The 20,101-nt window shown below is 41.6% G+C and overlaps 1 protein-coding gene across 5 annotated transcripts in view; it reads right to left on the bottom strand.

Moving 5' to 3' along the window:
• Positions 1 to 20,101, bottom strand: part of TUSC3 (tumor suppressor candidate 3) — a 282,774-nt gene that overhangs the window by 149,220 nt on the left and 113,453 nt on the right. For all 5 annotated transcript variants that reach the window (XR_012158658.1, XM_073341948.1, XM_073341946.1 and 2 more), the window contains 3 exons: positions 6,243 to 6,360; positions 3,274 to 3,414; positions 2,049 to 2,189 (listed from right to left, as the gene is read on the bottom strand). Coding sequence is in view for 4 of the 5 variants with exons in the window: in XM_073341948.1 (XP_073198049.1) it covers positions 2,049 to 2,189; positions 3,274 to 3,414; positions 6,243 to 6,360 (400 nt within the window). In the remaining variant the exon portion in view is untranslated. The remainder of the gene's footprint in view (positions 1 to 2,048; positions 2,190 to 3,273; positions 3,415 to 6,242; positions 6,361 to 20,101) is intronic.

The following is a 20,101-nucleotide window of genomic DNA, read 5'->3' on the forward strand; positions in this document are numbered from 1 at the left end:
TGTTTTCCATCTTCACTTGCTGGGTCATAACTAAAATTGAGATTATAAACTATTTGTGGCAGAGACTCTTTTCTGCCAAGCCTCCTATAGCCTTTTGGGCACTATCAAATTATAAATCAATGAACCATAATAAAGCGTGAGAGGTAAAACAAAATTGTTTGTTAATTTCCTTGAGGTCTTAGAATACGGTAATCTAAATCAGCTCATTGGTTCTGTTTCAGTTTTCTCTCAAAAGCTAATTTTATCTAAGCATCTAATTTTCTACTCTTTCTTATGCTGAAAACAGATTTTTTAAAGTAAGGAGTTATTCAGCTATTTGTAAACATAATTTTAGCCCTTTCTTCATTTATTAAGAGATCTTCTTTCTTTGGATCATTTTCTCATTCATATATTTATAAAAACCTTTTTATTCCCCTTAGCCTTATTATAAAGTTACTCATTCCATCTCCACATTAACTACTAAAGCTTACCACCACGGCCTTGACATTTTTTTTAAAAGTTGCTGCAATACAATGGCAATAATGGCCACTTGAAACCTTTGCAATATTTTCGCTTAAAATATAAGTCTACTAACCCAAGTTAAGAACATAAGAGCTGCCATACTGGGTCAAACCATGGTTCATCTTGCCCAGTATCTTGCCCATACCAGAGCTTAAGGGAAGCATACAAAACAGAGCATGAGGTACACAGGCTGATTTCAGAGATGGGTTACATACTACAGTTAGTAGCTCTGCAATTTCAAATTGGAGTTCCTCCAGAACTCTTGGGTGAATACCATCTGGACACTGTGACTTATTAAAGTTTAATCTATCCATTTGTTCTAAAACCTCTTCTATTGACGCATCAATTTAGGACAGTACTTTAGATTTGTTGCCCAAAAAGAAATGCTCTAATGTGGGTGTCTCCCCCACACCCTCTGCAGTGAAGACCAATGCAAGTCATTCATTTATCTGGTCTGTAATGACTTGCCTTCCTTGGGACCTCCTTTGTCGTTAGTGGCCCCACTTCCTGCTTAACAGGCTTCCTGCTTCTGATGTACTTTAAATATTTTTTGTTGGGTTTTGTTTCTTTAATAAGTTGCTTCTCATATTCTTTCTTGGCCTACCTTATTATACTTAACCTGCCAAAGTGTTTGCTCCTTCCTATTTTCGGCATTAGGATTTGACTTCCAAATTTTAAGGGACTCCTTTTTACCTCTAGCAGTCTCTATTTCTCTGCTGTTTAACTATTGTGACATTATTTTGGTACCCCTACTTGTTTCTGTAATTTAGTCTGGGTCTCTGTTATCTTTTTTCAAGTGGTCTCCATACTGCCTGCAGGCATTTTACTCTTGTGACTGCTCCTTTTAATACCCATGTAACTAGTGTCCTCATTTTTGTGTCATTTCCCTTTTTTTGAAGTTAAATGTTACTGTGCTGGGCAGGGTTTTGGTGTGTGTTTTACTCCCTCCAAAGACACTAAATTTAATTTGATTATGGTCACTATTACCAGACAGTTCAGCTATAGTTACATCATGTACCAGTTCCTGTGCTCCATTTACAACTAAATCATGAATTGCCTCTCTCCCCTTGGGGGTTCCAAGACTAGAAGCTCCAAGAAGCAGTCGTTTATGGTGTCTAGAAATTTCTCTGTACCACACCCTAAGGTGACATATATTCAGTTAATATGAGGATCACTGAAATCACCCATTATCATTGAGTTTTCTGGTTTTGTAGCCTATCTAACCTCCCTTAACATTTCACAATCATTGTCACCATCGTTGCCAGGTGATCAGTAGCATATTTCACCAACAACACTGGAGCTAATTATTATTAGCTAATGAATTTGTAAATATATACCTCCCAATTAGCAATGTTTGCCACCCATCAGACTTAGCCCAGCTATTCATATTATCAGTCTATATTTAATATTGTCTCATTCTGACAAACATATTACTGTCATACTTTCTCAATTACTATGAAAGTGACATTTACACCTTGTCATTGCATAAAAAACTAATACAATAGTACTGAAATGTTAAAAAATATCAGTATTAAATGTTGGCATACCAGAGCCGCCATTGCCCAGCCAGTCTTGTTGTAGATGAACTCCAAGTTATTTCTTCGCAAGTACAGCAAGCCACCAACAAGTGACACTAAAAGAGCCAGTGCAATAGTGCCTGAATAGTTCGGAGGCCTGAATACCCTAATCTGCGGGGTGGGAGGGGGGGAGAAAACGAAAGCATCAATTATTCTTCCACTTTGTGACAAACAGAAGTGATGCATTACACACACACACACACACACACACAGTAGTAACCCATCTACTACTGAATGCACAGTATTCTCTATGTACTTGTACAGAGAGTATGTATTGATGATAGGCAATATTGCTAACACTGTCACACAACTGGGACTCAATATATGACAGATTTAGGAGAACTCGTCCCCTTTCCTTTTTCCAGCCCCCCTTAGCCCTCAGATGAGTGGAGGGCACTCGGGTCTCAGTAACTGCCTGGATCCAAGCTGGGAAGGGGAAGCACTGATGTCAGCCTTCCGAAATAGGTGGAAGTGATTAAGGGGAAAAAAGATCTCCTGCACTGCATGAGTTATTGACAGGTATTCCCAGATTTAAGTGAATAAAGCTGTGGTCTAATTAAACCACATCCACTGCATCTTGTCTGTCTTCCTGCATGACAGGGACACAAGTATAGATGATAAGTAATATTGCTAGCACAAGATAAGATTTTGTTTCTGAATAGATTTTAAAATCTGAGAATAGTCCCTTTGCATATGACTGAATTGGGAACTTAAGCAGTATGTTTCTTTATTATTTTAGAAAGTTTTTGATTTCACCTTTAAGGAACAATTGTATATAATATTCAACTATATAAAAATAATTAAGTAAGTTTCCTCAACTTATTTGCAGATTATTATGTCTGTGCCAATATTTTGGCATAAAACACTTTTGAAACTTCAGACTTTGTTTTTTAAGTAACATTGCAAATACACTTACATTTATCAACTAATTGTCACAGTATTATCACTCATTTTGTGCTAGAATAAGACTGGATAAAAATGTAACTACCAAACCAAGACTGCAATGCAACATTCAAATTGCTGAAGTTACCACAGTGCGCTCAAGTATCACAGCTCATATTTGTATTTTAACCTATTTTTGTGGATTTCATTTGATAAATAAACATACATGAGGGGAAAAACAGTTCTTGGTATCAGTTCCTCATAGAATAGACAGATAAGTTTGGATCTGTCTTAACGTTGTCAAATGACTTACATGAACATCTGTTCTGTCAGCTATCCATTTAGCTAGCTGCTCTGCTGCAAATCCTATTCTCTGCAGGTCGAAGGTGTCAGCTCTCTTGGGTTTACCTTTCGGAGGAAAATGCATGAATGTCGGAGCAGAGTTCATATTGAGCTACAAAAAACAGAAGGCACCACAATATTAAATAACTCAAACATGCTTTGTGCAACTGTTTGCCTTCTTCCTACCATAGACACTGGCAAGATACCATTAATCAGAAAAATATTAGTGGCTTTCCAAAGTTTGAAATAACTATTTTCAAACATTTAAATATATTTTTCTATTACTGAAAAAGTGCTCAGAGCTAACATTCTTTCAGTTTCTTCGCTAGGGGTTTTTAGGGCACAGTAGTCATTTCATAAACCATATTTCAATTTTAAGCATTCCTTTGTTGGGTATTTTTCCTAATATGCTCATTTATGCTGTTATATAACTAGCAAAGCAGCATCTTTAAAAATATTGTTTGTATTACACAAAGTCACAAGACAAACTACATCCCAACCTTGAAAAAAACTTAAGCACATACTTAAATGCTATGTGGATGTTAATGTGACTACTCACAGTGTGTGAAGTTAAGCATACATGCAAATCTTTAGAGCACTGGGGTCTTAAATATTAATTCATCCTGTAAATGTTCCCAATATTGTCAATTTGAAAACACAGAAAATAGTGACAGGCCCCCCGCTGGGCATTCTAAGTGAAAAAATTATTCCCCAGCAAGATGAACAAATGCAATTTGCATTGCTTATTTGAACATGTGGTGCATGGACAAGGAAATATATTTTACTATATGAAACATCTCACAATATTTGGATTTCAGAAAATAATGCAATACATTTATCAAGTGATTTGAAATTAAATATAAAATCATTGAAAAAATGGAAATGATTAAATATGAATGAAATTATTTGAGTTCTCTAATGACACAAGGGCAGTGACATTTTATTTACCTGCCGTGCTTGCTGCTCTCCAACAAAATCAATGTTATTAAATTACATAAATGCTTTAGTTAAACATCAAGTACAAGTTCAATGTATAATTTATGAAAAATAAACTAGATACTAAAATATTATTTTCTTCTAAATACAATACGCCCCATCCTTTAATGAACAACTGTTGAAAGAAAAATATTTGTGTGAACCGTGTTAAGAAGAATGTTGTAAAACTATTGAATTTAGTGGGATACTCAGATACAGAAATCTTCTGTCTGGTATTGTGGTAAACCCATGACAAACAGCTACAAAATGGGGGGGGAGGTAGTAATTAATCCCAGGGGATTAAGAGGCCCCTCCCTATCCACTGAAGAGAGAGAATCAGGGGGCAATAAGGTTCAGCTGTAAAAGGGGTTGCTAGGGAACCAATTAGGGTCAGTTGACTCCCACCACTTGGGACCTTTTTAAACCCTCCCCTGGGTGGTAGGAGGGGAGGAGTAGAGAAGTTACCAGTAGGGTGTTTACAGCAAGACACCAGACCCTCCCAGTAGGGAGGCTGCACTTGCTCCCCAGAAGAGAAGGAAAACAAGCACAAGGGACTGACTGAGGAGAGGAGTAGCAGGACCCTGTGCCACCTATAAGGATTTGCCTTGCCCTAAACCTGAGTCTCCAAGGCTAAAAAGAACTGAGCCTACTGAGGCAAATAAGGTATTTTGCCACAGTATATATTTTTTAGATTGCTGACAGCCTGGGTGCACCAGACCGTTTCTATATAATCAGAATGAAAGGTGAAATCAAATCAACTGACATGCTTTTATGTCCTCTCTGAACCAGCACACAGCAACAACTTAGCTATGAGTATTACAGTCAAGAATGAAATCTCCTGTGCTATTATAATTAGTTCAGATGTCCACTGTCTTGTTAATTTGCCTATATAAACTCTGATAAAACAAATACCTACATGACAATATGCTCACTTGTTACTCTTTTCACAGATATCCAAAATAGCTGGAGTTTTCAAAGACCATGAACAAAACACAATGTGGATATAAGCAAGTGTAAGTCCACTGATGTAAATGGAGTTTTATCTCTTTACACCAGAATGAACTGGGCCAAATGCATCTACTGAATATAAGTTGCTCCATGTGTGTGCAAACAAAGTGCAAAATTTAGAGCATGTTATTTATATACAATGTGGTCCAACAGTTCTGTTGGAAAACCATCTAAGTTTACTGTGTATTGTTTTAAACACTGTAGATCTGCTTTTTTTTGCTTCATAGTTTAATATCTCACAATTAACCAAAAGGGAGTAAAAATGGTTAGTAACTTCTGCTGCTTCTTGCTTTTATTAATTCATCTTCTAGTGCCAAGCAGGGGGCTAAGCTTCAAAGAGAAGAAAATATTTTTCTTTCTCAAATTATGATTCAAGTTGAACTTGAGCTGAGTACCCAAACCAAAGAGAAATTGCGGGACTAGCATACTTGCTAATAATTGGTTCTCCACACTGTAAAGTAACCATAGCTATTTACAACAATTCCCAAGAGTTCCAAGACTGATATTCTACAAAGATAAAAAGGGTATTAAATATTTAAAGTCTTCATGAAAGGTGATATTTGTTAAGTGCTTTTTTATGTCAGACTTCCCCATAGGTTCTCTTAACTAAAAATGTGATTTTTCACTGTATTTCACATCATTTTGGAGTCCATTTGTTTTACAATGCCCAATGGAAGCAACCAATACATTAACAATGGCTTGATAAACTTGATATTACCATATTTGTTTTCGGTTGACTACATATGACATAGCAAAACTGGCCATTTTGCATTTTTGGTGTTTCTTGCTATAGCTACCTTGGGTGCATTATAGAAATTCCTGTGACTAACAACAGTATTCCAGACTCTCTCCCCACCAACCCCTGTAATTCTTTATTATCAAACAAAAAAAATCACAGTACTTAAAATATGTGATATATATTAAACAATCTTAAAGACATCATTCAACACCTTTTACCTGTTGAAAAACATCTGCTCCTTCATCATAATCCACTATAGTGAAGAATAGTTTATTAGAAAAAGCAGATGAGTAGCGCCATGAGTTGGCCAGCACTTGATATTCTTCATTAGCTTGCCTGTAAGGGAAAAAGGCATAGATACAGATAAAAATTATAGGTATCTGTATGTAATTGACTCCCAGTAAAGATTCCATAACGAATTGTAACAACTGCAAACCAAACAGAGGGATTAACTAAAACTCCAGCAAACACATTCTCAATTCTCTACCAAAAAAGGTTTTGGCCAGTATGGCAAGGTGATAGGGGGTTCTTGTTGTTGTTTTTGTTTTTCCAGAATTACAATTAATTTATAATGGGTGAGGTAATATTTTATTGGATCAGCTTCTTCTAGTGAGAGAAAAGCTTTCAAGCCACACCGAGCTGTTCTTCAGTTCTGGGAAAGGTACTCTGAGCTTCACAGCAAAATGGCTCAATAAAAGATGTTGCATCACCCACATTGTCTCGCTAATATCCCGAGACCGACAGTTACAACTACATTGCATGCAGTTAATTTATAATAGCTATCTAAGCAACAAAACCCACATTCAAAATACGAATGAAAATGTGTTTTAACATTTTTAACATAAAAAGCTTTACAAACAGTGTCAGTTAAATGCTCCTATAGTTTATGCTGGAAAATATGGGCCCAAACCTGCAAACTGATTCTTGTAAAGACATCCTTGTGGCAATGCAGATCTAGTATCCGGATTTATATGCTCAAAACTGCTCCAAATAAGCATCAGTTCAGACTAGTAGAACACGGAGCAATATACCAAGGGTGCCCAAACTGTGGGTCGTGAGCCACATGCAGCTCTTTTACTGTTGAAGTGTGGCTGGCGTAGCTCCCTCCCCCACGCTCCACCTACCAGACTGGGGTGGGGAAGCTCAGGACTTCTGCCTTGCAGAGGGGTGGTGGGGTAGGGGCTTCTGCGCAGTGGGAAGGGAGGTCTTGGGACTTCAGCTCTGTAGGGTACACCTGCGCCTCAGGGCTTCAGCACAAGTAAGGCTGAATCCCCGAGCCCCATCGGGCACCTCCAGCGGGGATGAAGCCCTGAGTCCCGGCAGGTGTGCCCCGGCTTTTGAATTTGTGAAGATTGTCATATGCAGCTTGGAGGGTCACTAAGTCTGGCCACCCCTGCTATATACCAATGCAACATTCCTCCCAGAACAAAGGATACATGGAAAGAGCTCTGCCAATACGACACTGAAAATTGTTGTGCCACAAAAGGAGTGGTTGTGTCAGATCTAAAGGGGGTGGGGTTGCCAATAACATCCTTGTTCAACATTCTTTCCTACAAAAAATATTTTAAAACCAACACACAAAGTATAGTTTTTGCAGTCTGTAGTAATTTCTATCAGCATTAGAAAGTCACATTTTCCCTCCAGCAGGCTCCCTACCCCCAAACCTCAAGGAAGAGCTAGAGGGAAAAATAATGCAGCATGACACTACATTAACTTTTGCACTCGCCCTCTTGGTACTCAGAAAATCACTTTAAAAGCAAGATTTGGGGGGAGAGGAGTTGAGGGGATGAGAGAGCAGCATTACCCGTGAAGAAGTTATCTGCATAGCCCTGAAGCCACACAGACTTGGGGGCAAAACAACTGTACAGTTTATTAGGGGGCATCTCAAAGTTACCGAGGGGATCTTTCTGGCAATTTCCACCCCACAGAGCTCCTTCTGTGGCTATTTATTTATATTACAGAGCCCCGTCCTTTATCTACCTGTCTTTTCAGATGGAGGGATACAGAAATAGTATGAACACATTTGTTTTTAAAACTTCTGTCTGAAGGTTGTTTTTGTAAAGCATGTTGCATGCACATTATGGCGTGGTATACAGGTATTAAAAGCAACTATTTGGCTACCCTTACAACACTTGTCTACTCAGCACACAGCACTTCTGGAGCTGTGTGTACCAAGAGAAACAACATGCATGGTCAAATGCACCACTATAAAAATAAAATGTGAAACTTGATCATCACTTTAAGTCAATCTCAGATGCAGTACAATGAAAACCTAACTTTTACCCTTGTCAACTATTTTTAAAAAAAACTCATTTGGTAAACTAGATTTGAAAGTACAGAAAATGTTGAACTTATGCACTTGTTTGGTATTTCATACTGAAACAGGCTAACATGTTCATCGGCATCCTGAAGAGGGCAGTCAAGCAGCATCAAATGAATGCTGCAAATGCTTAAGTAATAACTGTAGGGCACTGTTGTGTTAAACCTGTTATATTAAAACCTTACCATTTTTATGATCAGAACAAGATAACAGCATTTCATCTTGATGCTATCATTCTCTTTATTCTATCCTTTCATATTTTTACAGATATTCACATAAAATCATAATTACAAATTATAGTTATGCCCCTACTAGTTAATAAAAGTTTCTTAATTTTTCCCCATCTTTGCATACTTTGCATCTTCAAATTAAACCATTTTCCAATTTATTTAATGGACATCTGTCTTTTCAGAAGAGAGCTTAGCTTCTGAGTTTTTGTTTGTTTTTATGTGTCTACTTGCATGTTCTGCAACAAAGTGGTTTTGGAATACAATTTTTAGAACTTACTGAAGGTAACTTAGCAAAGTATTCTGTAGGACTTCTCAAGAACAGCTTTTATAAAGACACTGAAAAGAGCATTCTATAAAGAGCAAAATTCGGTAAAATTCAAATATTTGCACTTTAATATTGAAGCTAGCTCTTAATTCAAGTGGTGAGCAGGTGGCTGAAAAGATATACCTGTCTCTCTTTTGAAATCAATGGGACTACTCAGTATATGAAGTTACGCATGCATGCAAGTCCTTGCAGGATCGGAGCCTAATTAAAGACAACACAGAAGTGGGCATAAAAAATAACTGAAAGGTCTGGAGAAGGAAGGATGAGACTAACAGTGATAGGTTCACACAATTTGTTACGTGGTCTAGCTATGTTCACAACCAGATATTATGTATTGTAATAAGAATGATATGATACTATCTCCATAATCCATCATGTCTCTCTACCTACTTGGATAGAAGTGATGCAATAAATTACATCTAACAGCCTTCTGAAGTGATTGGGAACTCCTATCTGGACTCTGATAAATACTAGGCAACACTGTTCCAGAAATGGTAGTTCTCTAGGGGATTGCATCTCAGGTGAAAAAAAAAAATTTAATTGGAGTCTTACTACCAAAAAGGCTATAGATATAGTGCCATCATCTTCCAGCTAGCTCTGTGAGCTGCTATGAAGAGGTATGGGAGGAACTGTATTTGACTCTAATTGGAGACTTACTACTAAAAAGGCTATATAGTGCCATCATCTTCCAACTAGCTGTGTGAGCTGCTATGAAGAGGTATAGGAGGAACTGTATTTGATCTTGGCATGAAAGGACTGCATGATCAGACTAGAAATAGACCCTAATGCTGCTAGTTTGGCATTACTTTTTCATCAGGCTGAGCCAGAAAGGAGCATAGAGTATCTAAGAGCAGAAATAGTGTTACTGTTATTACCACCATTTAAGAGTTTAGGCAGAGGTGGTTGCACTGCAATCCCAGCAATGACAGCAGTATTATCTACCAGTAAGAGAGGCAGAGACCAGGTTAGATGACATACTGCCAGCCATCTAAACATTCTTTACCTAGGATATTCGTATTTTGACAATAGTTATTGTTGGCAGCAGGTCGTACGAGCTGTTTCCTTTCCTGCATGACACATACTTATCATATATTAAATTATGGGTTTGATATTTCCAGAAAACCAGATTGACTAAATAAGCCAGCATCTATGCTTGGTTTTCTCGTCAGAGCCTATGAACAGCTGTAATTGCCAGCAGTTACAAGATACCATACAGCTCTTTATAAGAAGGCACATTTATTCTTAAGGTAAAAACACTACAGAGAAAATCTTACAAACAATAAAAAAAAAAAAAAAACTACACACAAGCAAAAAGCTTACCCCCTTACAATACCCACAAGGCCTTAGCAGGGGTCAGTCTTTCAAACCGCACAAAGGCTTTTTCCCCCCTGTGGTTGCAAGTTTGTAACAACCTTAGCTCAGAACTAGCACAACCATGAATAACTCAGTCTTTCCTTTATGCAGATTGGGCCTTTTATCTTGGCCTCATATAACAAATGATCAGCAAAGGCCCGCTCCTCAGTGCATAGCTTCAAAAGGATTTTTTTTGTAACTGGAGGTGGGGAATTTGCATTCATCTCCTCCTACATATTTCCCAGGAAATCTACTTCATACATATCATCCCAAAAGTACATTCTTGTCTGGCACATTGTTCAATACTGTTTTGATCATGTAGGCCTTATATTACATTTCCCTCTTGGACAGGTTACACACAGTTCCAGCCCACAATAATACATAATATTTGCATTTAATACAATGAATTCCAAAATATATTTAAACCTAATAAGTTTTCTCAAGGATATTGCAGGAAATTGCCATATCTGTCACAAAGGGTTTTATTAAACAGAATCAATTCAGCAAAGAGGAGGGTTTTCTTTGTGTATGTGTCTACACAAAGAATCACATTTGTATAGCTTGAGCACTATTTGGTTTTCTGAAGGTGAAAACAGGAGCAGAACTAGAGAAAATTAGGTTAGTATAATGCTTGAGTAAGGACTTGTCTCCAATTAAGACACTACAGCAACATACCTGTAGTTCTTTGGGTTATCCACCTCCCCAGGAGGCGATAGCTAGGTCAACAGAAGAATTCTTCCATCAACCTAGCTCCGTCTACATAGGGATTTAGGTCATCTTAACTATGCCCCTCAGGGGATGTAGATTTTTAACGCCCTGACTGGCGTAGATAAACCAATCTAATTTTCAACTGTAGAGCAAACCAAATGGAATAAAATTAAGAGAGCAAATATACGCAGAACATTAGAAAAAAAAATCAGTAAGATCTATTAAGATGTGAAATGATCTGCCCAGGAAAGTGATGAAAGCATTATCACGTGGTACATTAAGTAGATTAAACAAAATACTAATAACTATACAATAGGCAACAACTTGCATTGGCAGGGGAATGGACTAACAGAAGGTCTAGAAGGTCTTTTCCATCTCTTTGTAATAAGATTTGTTCATTGCTACTCTTTACCAGTACAATTAGTTTGCTGTTTGTTACTTGAAATAATAATTTTCCTAGTAATAAAAAGTGTTTAAATATTTTAACTTCCTGCTTCCAACACAACAACAATTTATAACTAAGTTATTTGGCCATGAGTCTGGGAAGATCAATAAACATATATGTAGACCCACACCTATCTTAACCAAATATGGTTAAGATGCATTCAAGTTTCTGCAACTCCATGTAGAAAATTTATCACATATATAATAAAAATACTACAAAGTGTAGAAAATTCAAACTCCATAACAGAATTTTCATACTCTTTCTACAGACTAGTCTTTGATCATCAGTGAAAGTCTGAACTCTGTCAGGTGTACTGGAATACTTAAAGCTGTCCAGTCCAGTCTAGATTTTGGTTTTCTGCCTTGAAGGGTTCCTCCTATGTAGCAAATGTTTCTTCAAGTGATTGCTCATATCAATTCTAATTAGGTGTGTGCGCGCCATGTGCACAGTCGTTGGAAAGTTTTCCCTTAGCAGCTCCTGTCGGGTCAGCTGTGGAGCCCCCTGGAGTGGCGCCTTCGTGGCGCTGCATATATGCCCCTGCTGACCCGGCCCCTCCTCAGTTCCTTCTTACCACCAGTGACTGTCGTTGGAACTGCAGTCGCTTGCTTAGCAAGTTGTAGTTTAGTTCTTTAGTTAGTAGTAATAGTTAGTGTATATAGTGAGGTAAGGGTTGGGAGTGTGGGCTTTTCCCCAATACCTAACCCCCACACCTCGGCTTCTGGGCCATGCCACGAGCCCAAGGGTTCAAACTCCATTTTCTGAAGGTGGAGATTTCCCCAGGTCAATCTGTTTGCCACCCAGGGCAACAGAAAGTGCCCGATGTTCTGCTCCTTTCAGAAGCATAGCACAGGCTCAACCACAGATGCATTCCTGCTACCCTGGGAAGGCCACCTGCTCTATGCCTTTCCCCTGATCCCTCTCGTGCACAAGGTCCTACTCAAGGTCCACAGGAATGGGGCGGAGATAATTCTGGCAGCTCCAGCGTGGCCACTGCAACACTGTACACCGCCCTTCTGGAACTGTCGGTGGTCACACCAATCACATTGCCACTCTTCCCTGACCTGATCACTCAGGACCACGGTCGTCTTTATCACCCCGACCTCCAATCCCTCCACCTCATGGCCTGGAAGCTTTACGGCTGAACCCCATGGAGCTTATGTGCTCGGAACAGGTAAGGAGGTCTTACTTGGCAGGAAAAAGCCCTCCACTAGAGCCACATATCTGGCAAAGTGGAAAAGGTTCAACTACTGGTGTGACCAGCGTCATACACCCCCACTTCAGATGCCTATCCCTCTCATCCTAGAGTACCTTCTGCACCTGAAACAGCAAGGCCTGGAAGTATCATCCATAAAGGTACACCTCGCTGCTCTCTCGGCTTTCCACCTAGGAGCGTCTGGAAGCCTGTTCCTGCCTGGGACCTTAACGTGGTCCTCTCCAGACTAATGGGGCCCTCATTTGAGCCACCGGTGACTTGCTCTACCTGTCATGGAAGGTAGCCTTCCTGGTCGCCATTACATCAGCAAGGAGGGTGTCTGACTTAAAGACCCTTACCTCAGACCCACCTTATACATTTTTCTACAAGGATAAGGTGCAACTCAGACCTCACCCCGCCTTTCTTCCTAAGGCCATGTCACGTTTCCATGCTGGCCAAGACATATTCCTGCCTGTTTTTTATCCTTAGCCTCATGCCAGTAGCCATGAGCAGAGGCTACACTCTGAATGTTCAGTGGGCGCTAGCATTCTACAGCGAGTGCACTAAGCTGTTCAGGAAGTCGAACCAGTTGTCCGTAGCAGAATGGATGAAAGGACTCCCAGTCTCATCTCAAAGAATATCTTCCTGGATCACGTCCTACACCCGCACGTGCTATGAGCTGGCCAACATACCAGCCCTAGCACTCTTGGCACTCCACAATGGCACAGGACTCATCGGCGGCACTCCTGGCCCAGGTCCCGATACAAGAAACCTGCAGGGCAGCAACTTGGTCCTCGGTGCATACATTCACTTCTCATTACGCCGTTATCCAGCATGACAGGGATGATGCAGCGTTCAGCATCCACCACCTAGGTAAGGCTTGGGAGTCTCCCAATTAATTGGAATCAATACGAGCAATCAATCAAAGAAGAAAAAAACGGTTACTCACCTTCTCATAACTATTGTTCTTCGAGATGTCTTGCTCATATCCATCCCAATACCCACCCTCCTATCCCTCTGTCAGAGTAGCCGACAAGAAGGAACTGAGGAGGGGCTGGGTCAGTAGAGGCATATATGCAGCGCCATGAAGGCGCCACTCCAGGGGGCTCCACAGTCAACCTGATGGGAGCTGCTAAGGGAAAACTTGCCGACCACTGTGCACGCAGTGCACACACATCTAATTGGAATCTATATGAGCAATCACTCGAAGAAGAAACATTAGCTACATATAGGAGGAACCCTTCAAGGCAGATAAGCAAAATCTAGACTGGACTGGACGGCTTTAAGCATTCCAGTACACCTGACAGAGTTCAGACTTTCACTCATGATGAAACACTAGAAGACTTTAAAAATATGAGAGTCAACTCCTACCACACAGACCTGTGACAATCATAGCCAGCAGAAGTACATCAGTTTCCTCTGCTAATGGAAATAATCCATACCTCCTTCAGAGAAGAAAAACTGAATCTCTTTTTTAAAATGCATTAGCCTGCCCAATCCTGAAAAAGCCAGTACTTGATGCAGAAATCTCTCTTAAAACCATTCTATCTCAGACCTCCCAGTCCAAGACAAAATCTTGAGGAAAGTAGTGACAGTAAGTTTCAGTACATAGCATTTGCAAACATCCCTCCTGTATTCCATGCGTTTGTCACCTCCAGTCTGGATTGCTGTTACACACTATATCTGCATGTGAAGCAAGGCAGAGTCTCCAGCTCCTGTACTATGTTATAGTCCGCTTCCTCAGTGGGATGGGCTTCCACAATCACATTATCCCTCTGCTCTAATCCCTTCATTTTCTTCCAATCATTTATGGTACCAGTTCAAAGTTTTAATCCTGCTTTTCAAGAATTTAAATAGATCAGGGTCCAGCCACACCATTAAAAAAAATGATTACAGTAGGGTCTATATATTGGGGCCCACTGTGTTAGGCACACATAGCAAGAAGTTTTCTGCCCCAAAGAGCTTACAGTTTATATAGACACAGATGAAAGGTGAAGTGATTTGCCCAACATCACTCAGCAGATCAGTGAGTAGAGCCAGGAAGAGAACCCAGGTATTTGGACGCCAAGGCTAGGCCTAGCCACTATACCACAGCAGCTCACCCTCACACTCTGTTGCCCCTGACCAGCACTACTCTATCTAGGGCGCTTCTTCAGTCAGCCAGTCAGTCCTCCTCCCATGCCTTCCAGGGAGAGACTCTCCTCTGCTCTGCTGAGCAGCCCTTTATATATGGCCCTCAGAGCCCTGACTGGCTGCTCCAGCGAGCCTTCCCCCTCTTGGTGGGCTCAATAAGCCCTTTCCTAATTAGTGGGTTCTGCGCAGCATCCACGGTGATGCTTTTAACCCCTTCTTCTCCCTGTGTGGGGCAGCCACCCCACCACAGGCAAACTAAGGAAGAACTTTTGCTTCATGCAACAATCAATGGCATTTAATGGTTGTTCACCTATCAAAGTGTCACACACACAGCACAGGCAGGGGAGGACTATAAAATGTGCTTCATCAGCCGAAAGAAGTGTGGTATCACTCTGGCAATGAAATCCTCTTCTTTCTCTGCCATTTCCTTCTTTTCTCAGGTAGTGCATTTCCGCAGAACCTGGTAGAAACTGGTGAGCTAGGTCATGAGTTACTAGGGAGGGTTAACACTGCCCAGTCACACTCTTAGTCAAATCCCTAAGCATCTGCAAAAGGGGCCAGACTGTAGTCTGAGGAATTAATGTCTAAAAACAACTTTTTCCTTACTGCTTTTCTGAAGTGATTTGAGTGAACAAAATGAATTTGAGGAATGAGACAATCAGTGTTCGGGCACAATGGAATTAGTGATTTGAAAGTTACACCTGAATAAATTGTGCACCACTGTGTGTATACAGAATTCTGCACATTTTGTTGTTTCCCTGCAGAAAAATGACTTTCTAACAGGAAAGCAAAGGGAAGCCACAAGAGCGATCACGCGCCCCTCCCCAGCAGCATGGGTGCATTATTTTGGGTGCCCCAAGCAGCTAGCAGAGAAGTAAATCATTGCCGGGGGGCAGGGCTTGGGATGCCCTGGCCCATGGTTCCTATCCTGTGTTGGGCTCAGCTGCTAGTCCTAGCAGGGCTGGGGCAAGGAGCAGCTGGGGCCGGGGCCGGGGCCAGGGCCAGGTCAGATCCACCCCCAGAAACTACCCCTAGCTGCAGGAAGCTCTGCACCCCACCCCACTTCCTGCCCCCATTGATCTTCAGCCGGGATGGGAGGGGTTAGTGTACAGGGAGCTTCTCCTCCATCCACACAAACCCTGTGCATTTGGACCCTCCCATGCCCAGAGCTCCACGCCGAGCCTCACTCCCACGCATCCAGAACCCCACACTGAGCCCATCCACCCACTCAAAGGCCCAACCTGCTGAGCTACACCCCTGTATCCGGAGCCCCTCCTGAACCCAGACCTCCCCACCAAGACTCACCCCCTGCACCTGGAACCCCACTGATTCCCTCGCCCATCCATCTGGACCCTCACCCCTGCACCCAGCCCATACCCCACTGATCCCACACTCCCTACGCCCATGCAACCCCCATGCTACTCTCACACCCACCCTGACGAGCCCCACCCTCCCTGCACTTGGGCCACCCCAACAAGCCCCCTGCACCTGGACCCCCACCCCACTGACCCCCCCCAACCAGCTGCACCCAGATCCTCACCCCACCAAGACCTTCTCTCCCAGCACCCGTACCTCCCCACTGATCCCCCCCACACCCAGACTGCTCCTACTGAGCCTGACCCCCAGACCTCCCGCCGCTGAGCCCCAACCACCTTCACCTGGACGTCCTTGCAGAGTCCCATTCCCCCTGCATCCAGACCCCTCACTGAGCCGCCTGCACACTGATAGCCCCACACAGAAAACTCTCACCCCACACCTTGATCCCCGCACACTAAGCCCCTCCACACTTGGATCCTGCTGGGCTGAGCCTGCCTGCCCCATACCTGGATCAGGAACTAGGGCTGGATGTGCATGCAAAACTCAGTCCCTTTCACTTGCTATCTTGGTGTGCCTAGCACAGAGGGGCAGGGCCCCGGGGTGTTTCTGGGGTAGGGCCTGCCCTGCGCTCTGTCAGGGTCAGGTGCAATCTCACCACCGAGTCCATATCCTGAAGAGGATGGGGGCTGAAGGGTGATCTCTCACCTCTGTGCAGCCAGTGGCCTGTGCTCCCCACTGCCATGGCTTCCACATTTCTATATTGACAAATAAAGTATGTAGAATTTTGAAATATTGTGCACAGAATTTTTTTTTTTGGCACAGAATTCCTTTAGGAACAGAAAGTGCAGGGTACACTGGATTGCATACGTGTTCTTCATGTTGTATCAAAGAGGACTGATCAGCCTGAGGATATGCTTTGATGAACTTGTGTGCCCAGATGTAGCAATTACATAAGTTAGTACAAATTGACAATTAGGAAATGCCTATAATTGATAAGGAAATCTTAACGGTATCAGTGAAAAATCTATGGTGAGTAAGATTAAGGACAAGAAGAAGGAATTCTTTAAATATACCAGGAAAAAAGAAAGATCTAGCAATGGTATAGGTTCAATACTAAAAGAGTCTAGTAAAGTTGTCAATCATGATGTAGATAAGACAGAAGTATTAAAAAAATCTGTTCAGTATTTGGAAAGAAGCAGGATGATGTATTCAAATATTACAGAGACAAGAAAATACGTCCTATTCCCTCAGGAACTAGGGAGGATATTAAATAGCAACTATTAAACATAAGCATTTTTACACTGATAGAACCAGATGACATGCACAGAAGAGCTATAAAAAGAATTGGAAGTCATGGAAGACGGAAGACATTCCAGAAGACTGGAAAAGGGCAAATATAATGCCAATCTATAACAAGGGAAATAAGGTCCATTCAGCCAACAGTCTACCAACAGTCTACCAACAGTTGCCAATGCCAGGTGTCCCAGAGGGAGTGGACTTAACAGGTAATCATCAAGTGATCTCTCTCCTGCCATCCATCTCCACTCTCTGACAAACAGAGGCTAGGGACACCATTCCTTGTCCACCCTGGCTAATAGCCATTAATGGACTTAACCTCCATGAATGTATCCAGTTCTCTTTTAAACCCTGTTATAGTTCTAGCCTTCACAACCTCCTCAGGCAAGGAGCTCCACAGGTTGACTGTGTGCTGAGTGAAGAAGAACTTGCTTTTATTTGTTTTCAACCTGCTGCCCATTAATTTCATTTGGTGGCCCCTAGTTCTTCTATTATGGGAACAAGTAAATAACTTTTCCTTATTCACTTTCTCCACACCACTCATGGATTTTATATACCTGTATCGTATCCCCCCTTAGTCTCCTCTTTTCCAAGCTGACAAGTCCTAGCCCCTTTAATCTCTCCTCATATGGGACCTGTTCCAAACCCCTAATCATTTTAGTTGCCCATTTCTGAACCTTTTCTAATGCCAGTCTATCTTTTTTGAGATGAGGGGACAGTATTCAAGATGTGGATGTACCATGGATTTATATAAGGGCAATAACATATTCTTCTTAAGCCATCAATTTGCAAACCTCCAGAAGATAATAAAGTGAAAGATAACAGTCAGCATGGATTTGTCAAGAACAAATCATGCCAAACCAACCTGATAGCTTTCTTTGAAAGGGTAATAAGCCTTGTGGATGGGGGGAAAATCTTAGATGTGGTATATCTTGACTTTAGTAAAGCTTTTCATACTGTCTGTCTCACATGACCTTCTCATAAAGAGACTAGAGAAATGCAACCTAAATGGAGCTACTATAAAGTGGGTGCAAAACTAGTTGGAAAACCATTCCCAGAGTAGTTATCAGTGGGTCACAGTCATGCTGGAAGGGCATAATGAGTGGAGTCCCACAGGGATCAGTTCTGGGTCTGGTTCTGTTCAAATCTTCACAAAGATTTAGATAATAGCATAGAGAGTACACTTATAAAGTTTGCGGATGATACCAAGCTGGGAAGGGTTGGAAGTGCTTTGGAGGATAGGATTAAAATTCCAAAATGATCTGAAAAAACTGGAGAAATGGTCTGAAGTAAATAGGATGAAACTCAATAAGGACAAATGCAAAGCACTCCATTTAGGAAGGAGCAATCAGTTGCACACATACAAAATGGGAAATGACTGCTTAAGAAGGAGTACTGTGGAAAGGGATCTGGGGGTCATAGTGGACCACAAGCTAAATATGAGTTAACAGTGTAACACCATTGCAAAAAGACTGAACATCATTCTGGGATGTATTAGCAGGAGTGTTGTAAGCAAGACACGAGAAGTAATTCTTCCACTCTACTCCGTGCTGGTTAGGCCTCAACAGGAGAATTTCCATTTTTGAGAGCTCATTCTTAATCTTTCCCTGTTTGCTGTAGAGGATGTTGATCAGGTGATTCCACAGTTTCTTTGAGAGTGTGTGGCACAAGCTGTCAGCATAGTCTGTGTGGTATGTAGATTGTAATGGATTTTTTACCTTCAGTCCTTTTGGTACAATGTCCATCTGTTTGCATTTGGAAAGGAAGATGATGTCTGTCTGTATCTGTACAAGTTTTTTCATGCAGTTGATAGATTTCCACTCCATACGACTAAATGCAGTGCCTTGCATAATGACAGGTTTCAGAGTAACAGCCGTGTTAGTCTGTATTCGCAAAAAGAAAACGAGTACTTGTGGCACCTTGGAGACTAACCAATTTATTTGAGCATAAGCTTTCGTGAGCTACGGATGCATCCGATGAAGTGAGCTGTAGCGAATAACACAGCTATTACTCTGAAACAGGAGAATTGTGTCAGGTTCTGAGTGCTACATTTCAGGAAAGATGTGGACAAATTGGAGAAAGTCCAGAGAAGAGCAACAAAAATTATTAAAGGTCTAAACAACATGACCGATGAGGGAAGATTGAAAAAACTGGGTTTCTTTAGTATGGAAAAGAGAAGACTAAGAGGGGACATGATAACCATTTTCAAGTACATAAAAGGTTGCCAAAAGGAGGAGGGAGAAGAATTTTTCTTCTTAACCCTTGAGGATAGGACAAGAAGCAATGGGCTTAAATTGCAACAAGAGAGGTTTAGGTTGGACATTAGGAAAAACTTCCTAACTGTCAGGATGGTAAAGCACTGGAATAAATTGCATAGGAAGGTTGTGGAATCTCCATCATTGGAGATTTTAAAGAGCAGATTAGACAAACACCTGTCAGGAGTGGTCCAGATCAGTGTTTCCCAAACTTGGGACGCCACTTGTTCAGGGAAAGCCCCTGGTGGGCCGGGCCGGATTGTTTACCTGCTGCGTCCGCAGGTTCAGTCGATTGGAGCTCCCACTGGCTTTGGGAGGTACAGGCTGAGGGACGTACTGGCCGCCGCTTCCTGCAGCCCCCCGTGGTGAACCGCGGCCAGTGGGAGCCACAATCGGCCGAACCTGCGGACGCAGCAGGTAAACAAGCTGGCCCAGCCCATCAGGGGCTTTCCCTGAACAAGCGGCATCCCAAGTTTGGGAAACACTGGTCTAGATAATAGATA

This window comes from Lepidochelys kempii, chromosome 4, assembly GCF_965140265.1.
Source record: "Lepidochelys kempii isolate rLepKem1 chromosome 4, rLepKem1.hap2, whole genome shotgun sequence".
In the NCBI taxonomy this organism is placed as follows: Eukaryota; Metazoa; Chordata; order Testudines; family Cheloniidae; genus Lepidochelys; species Lepidochelys kempii.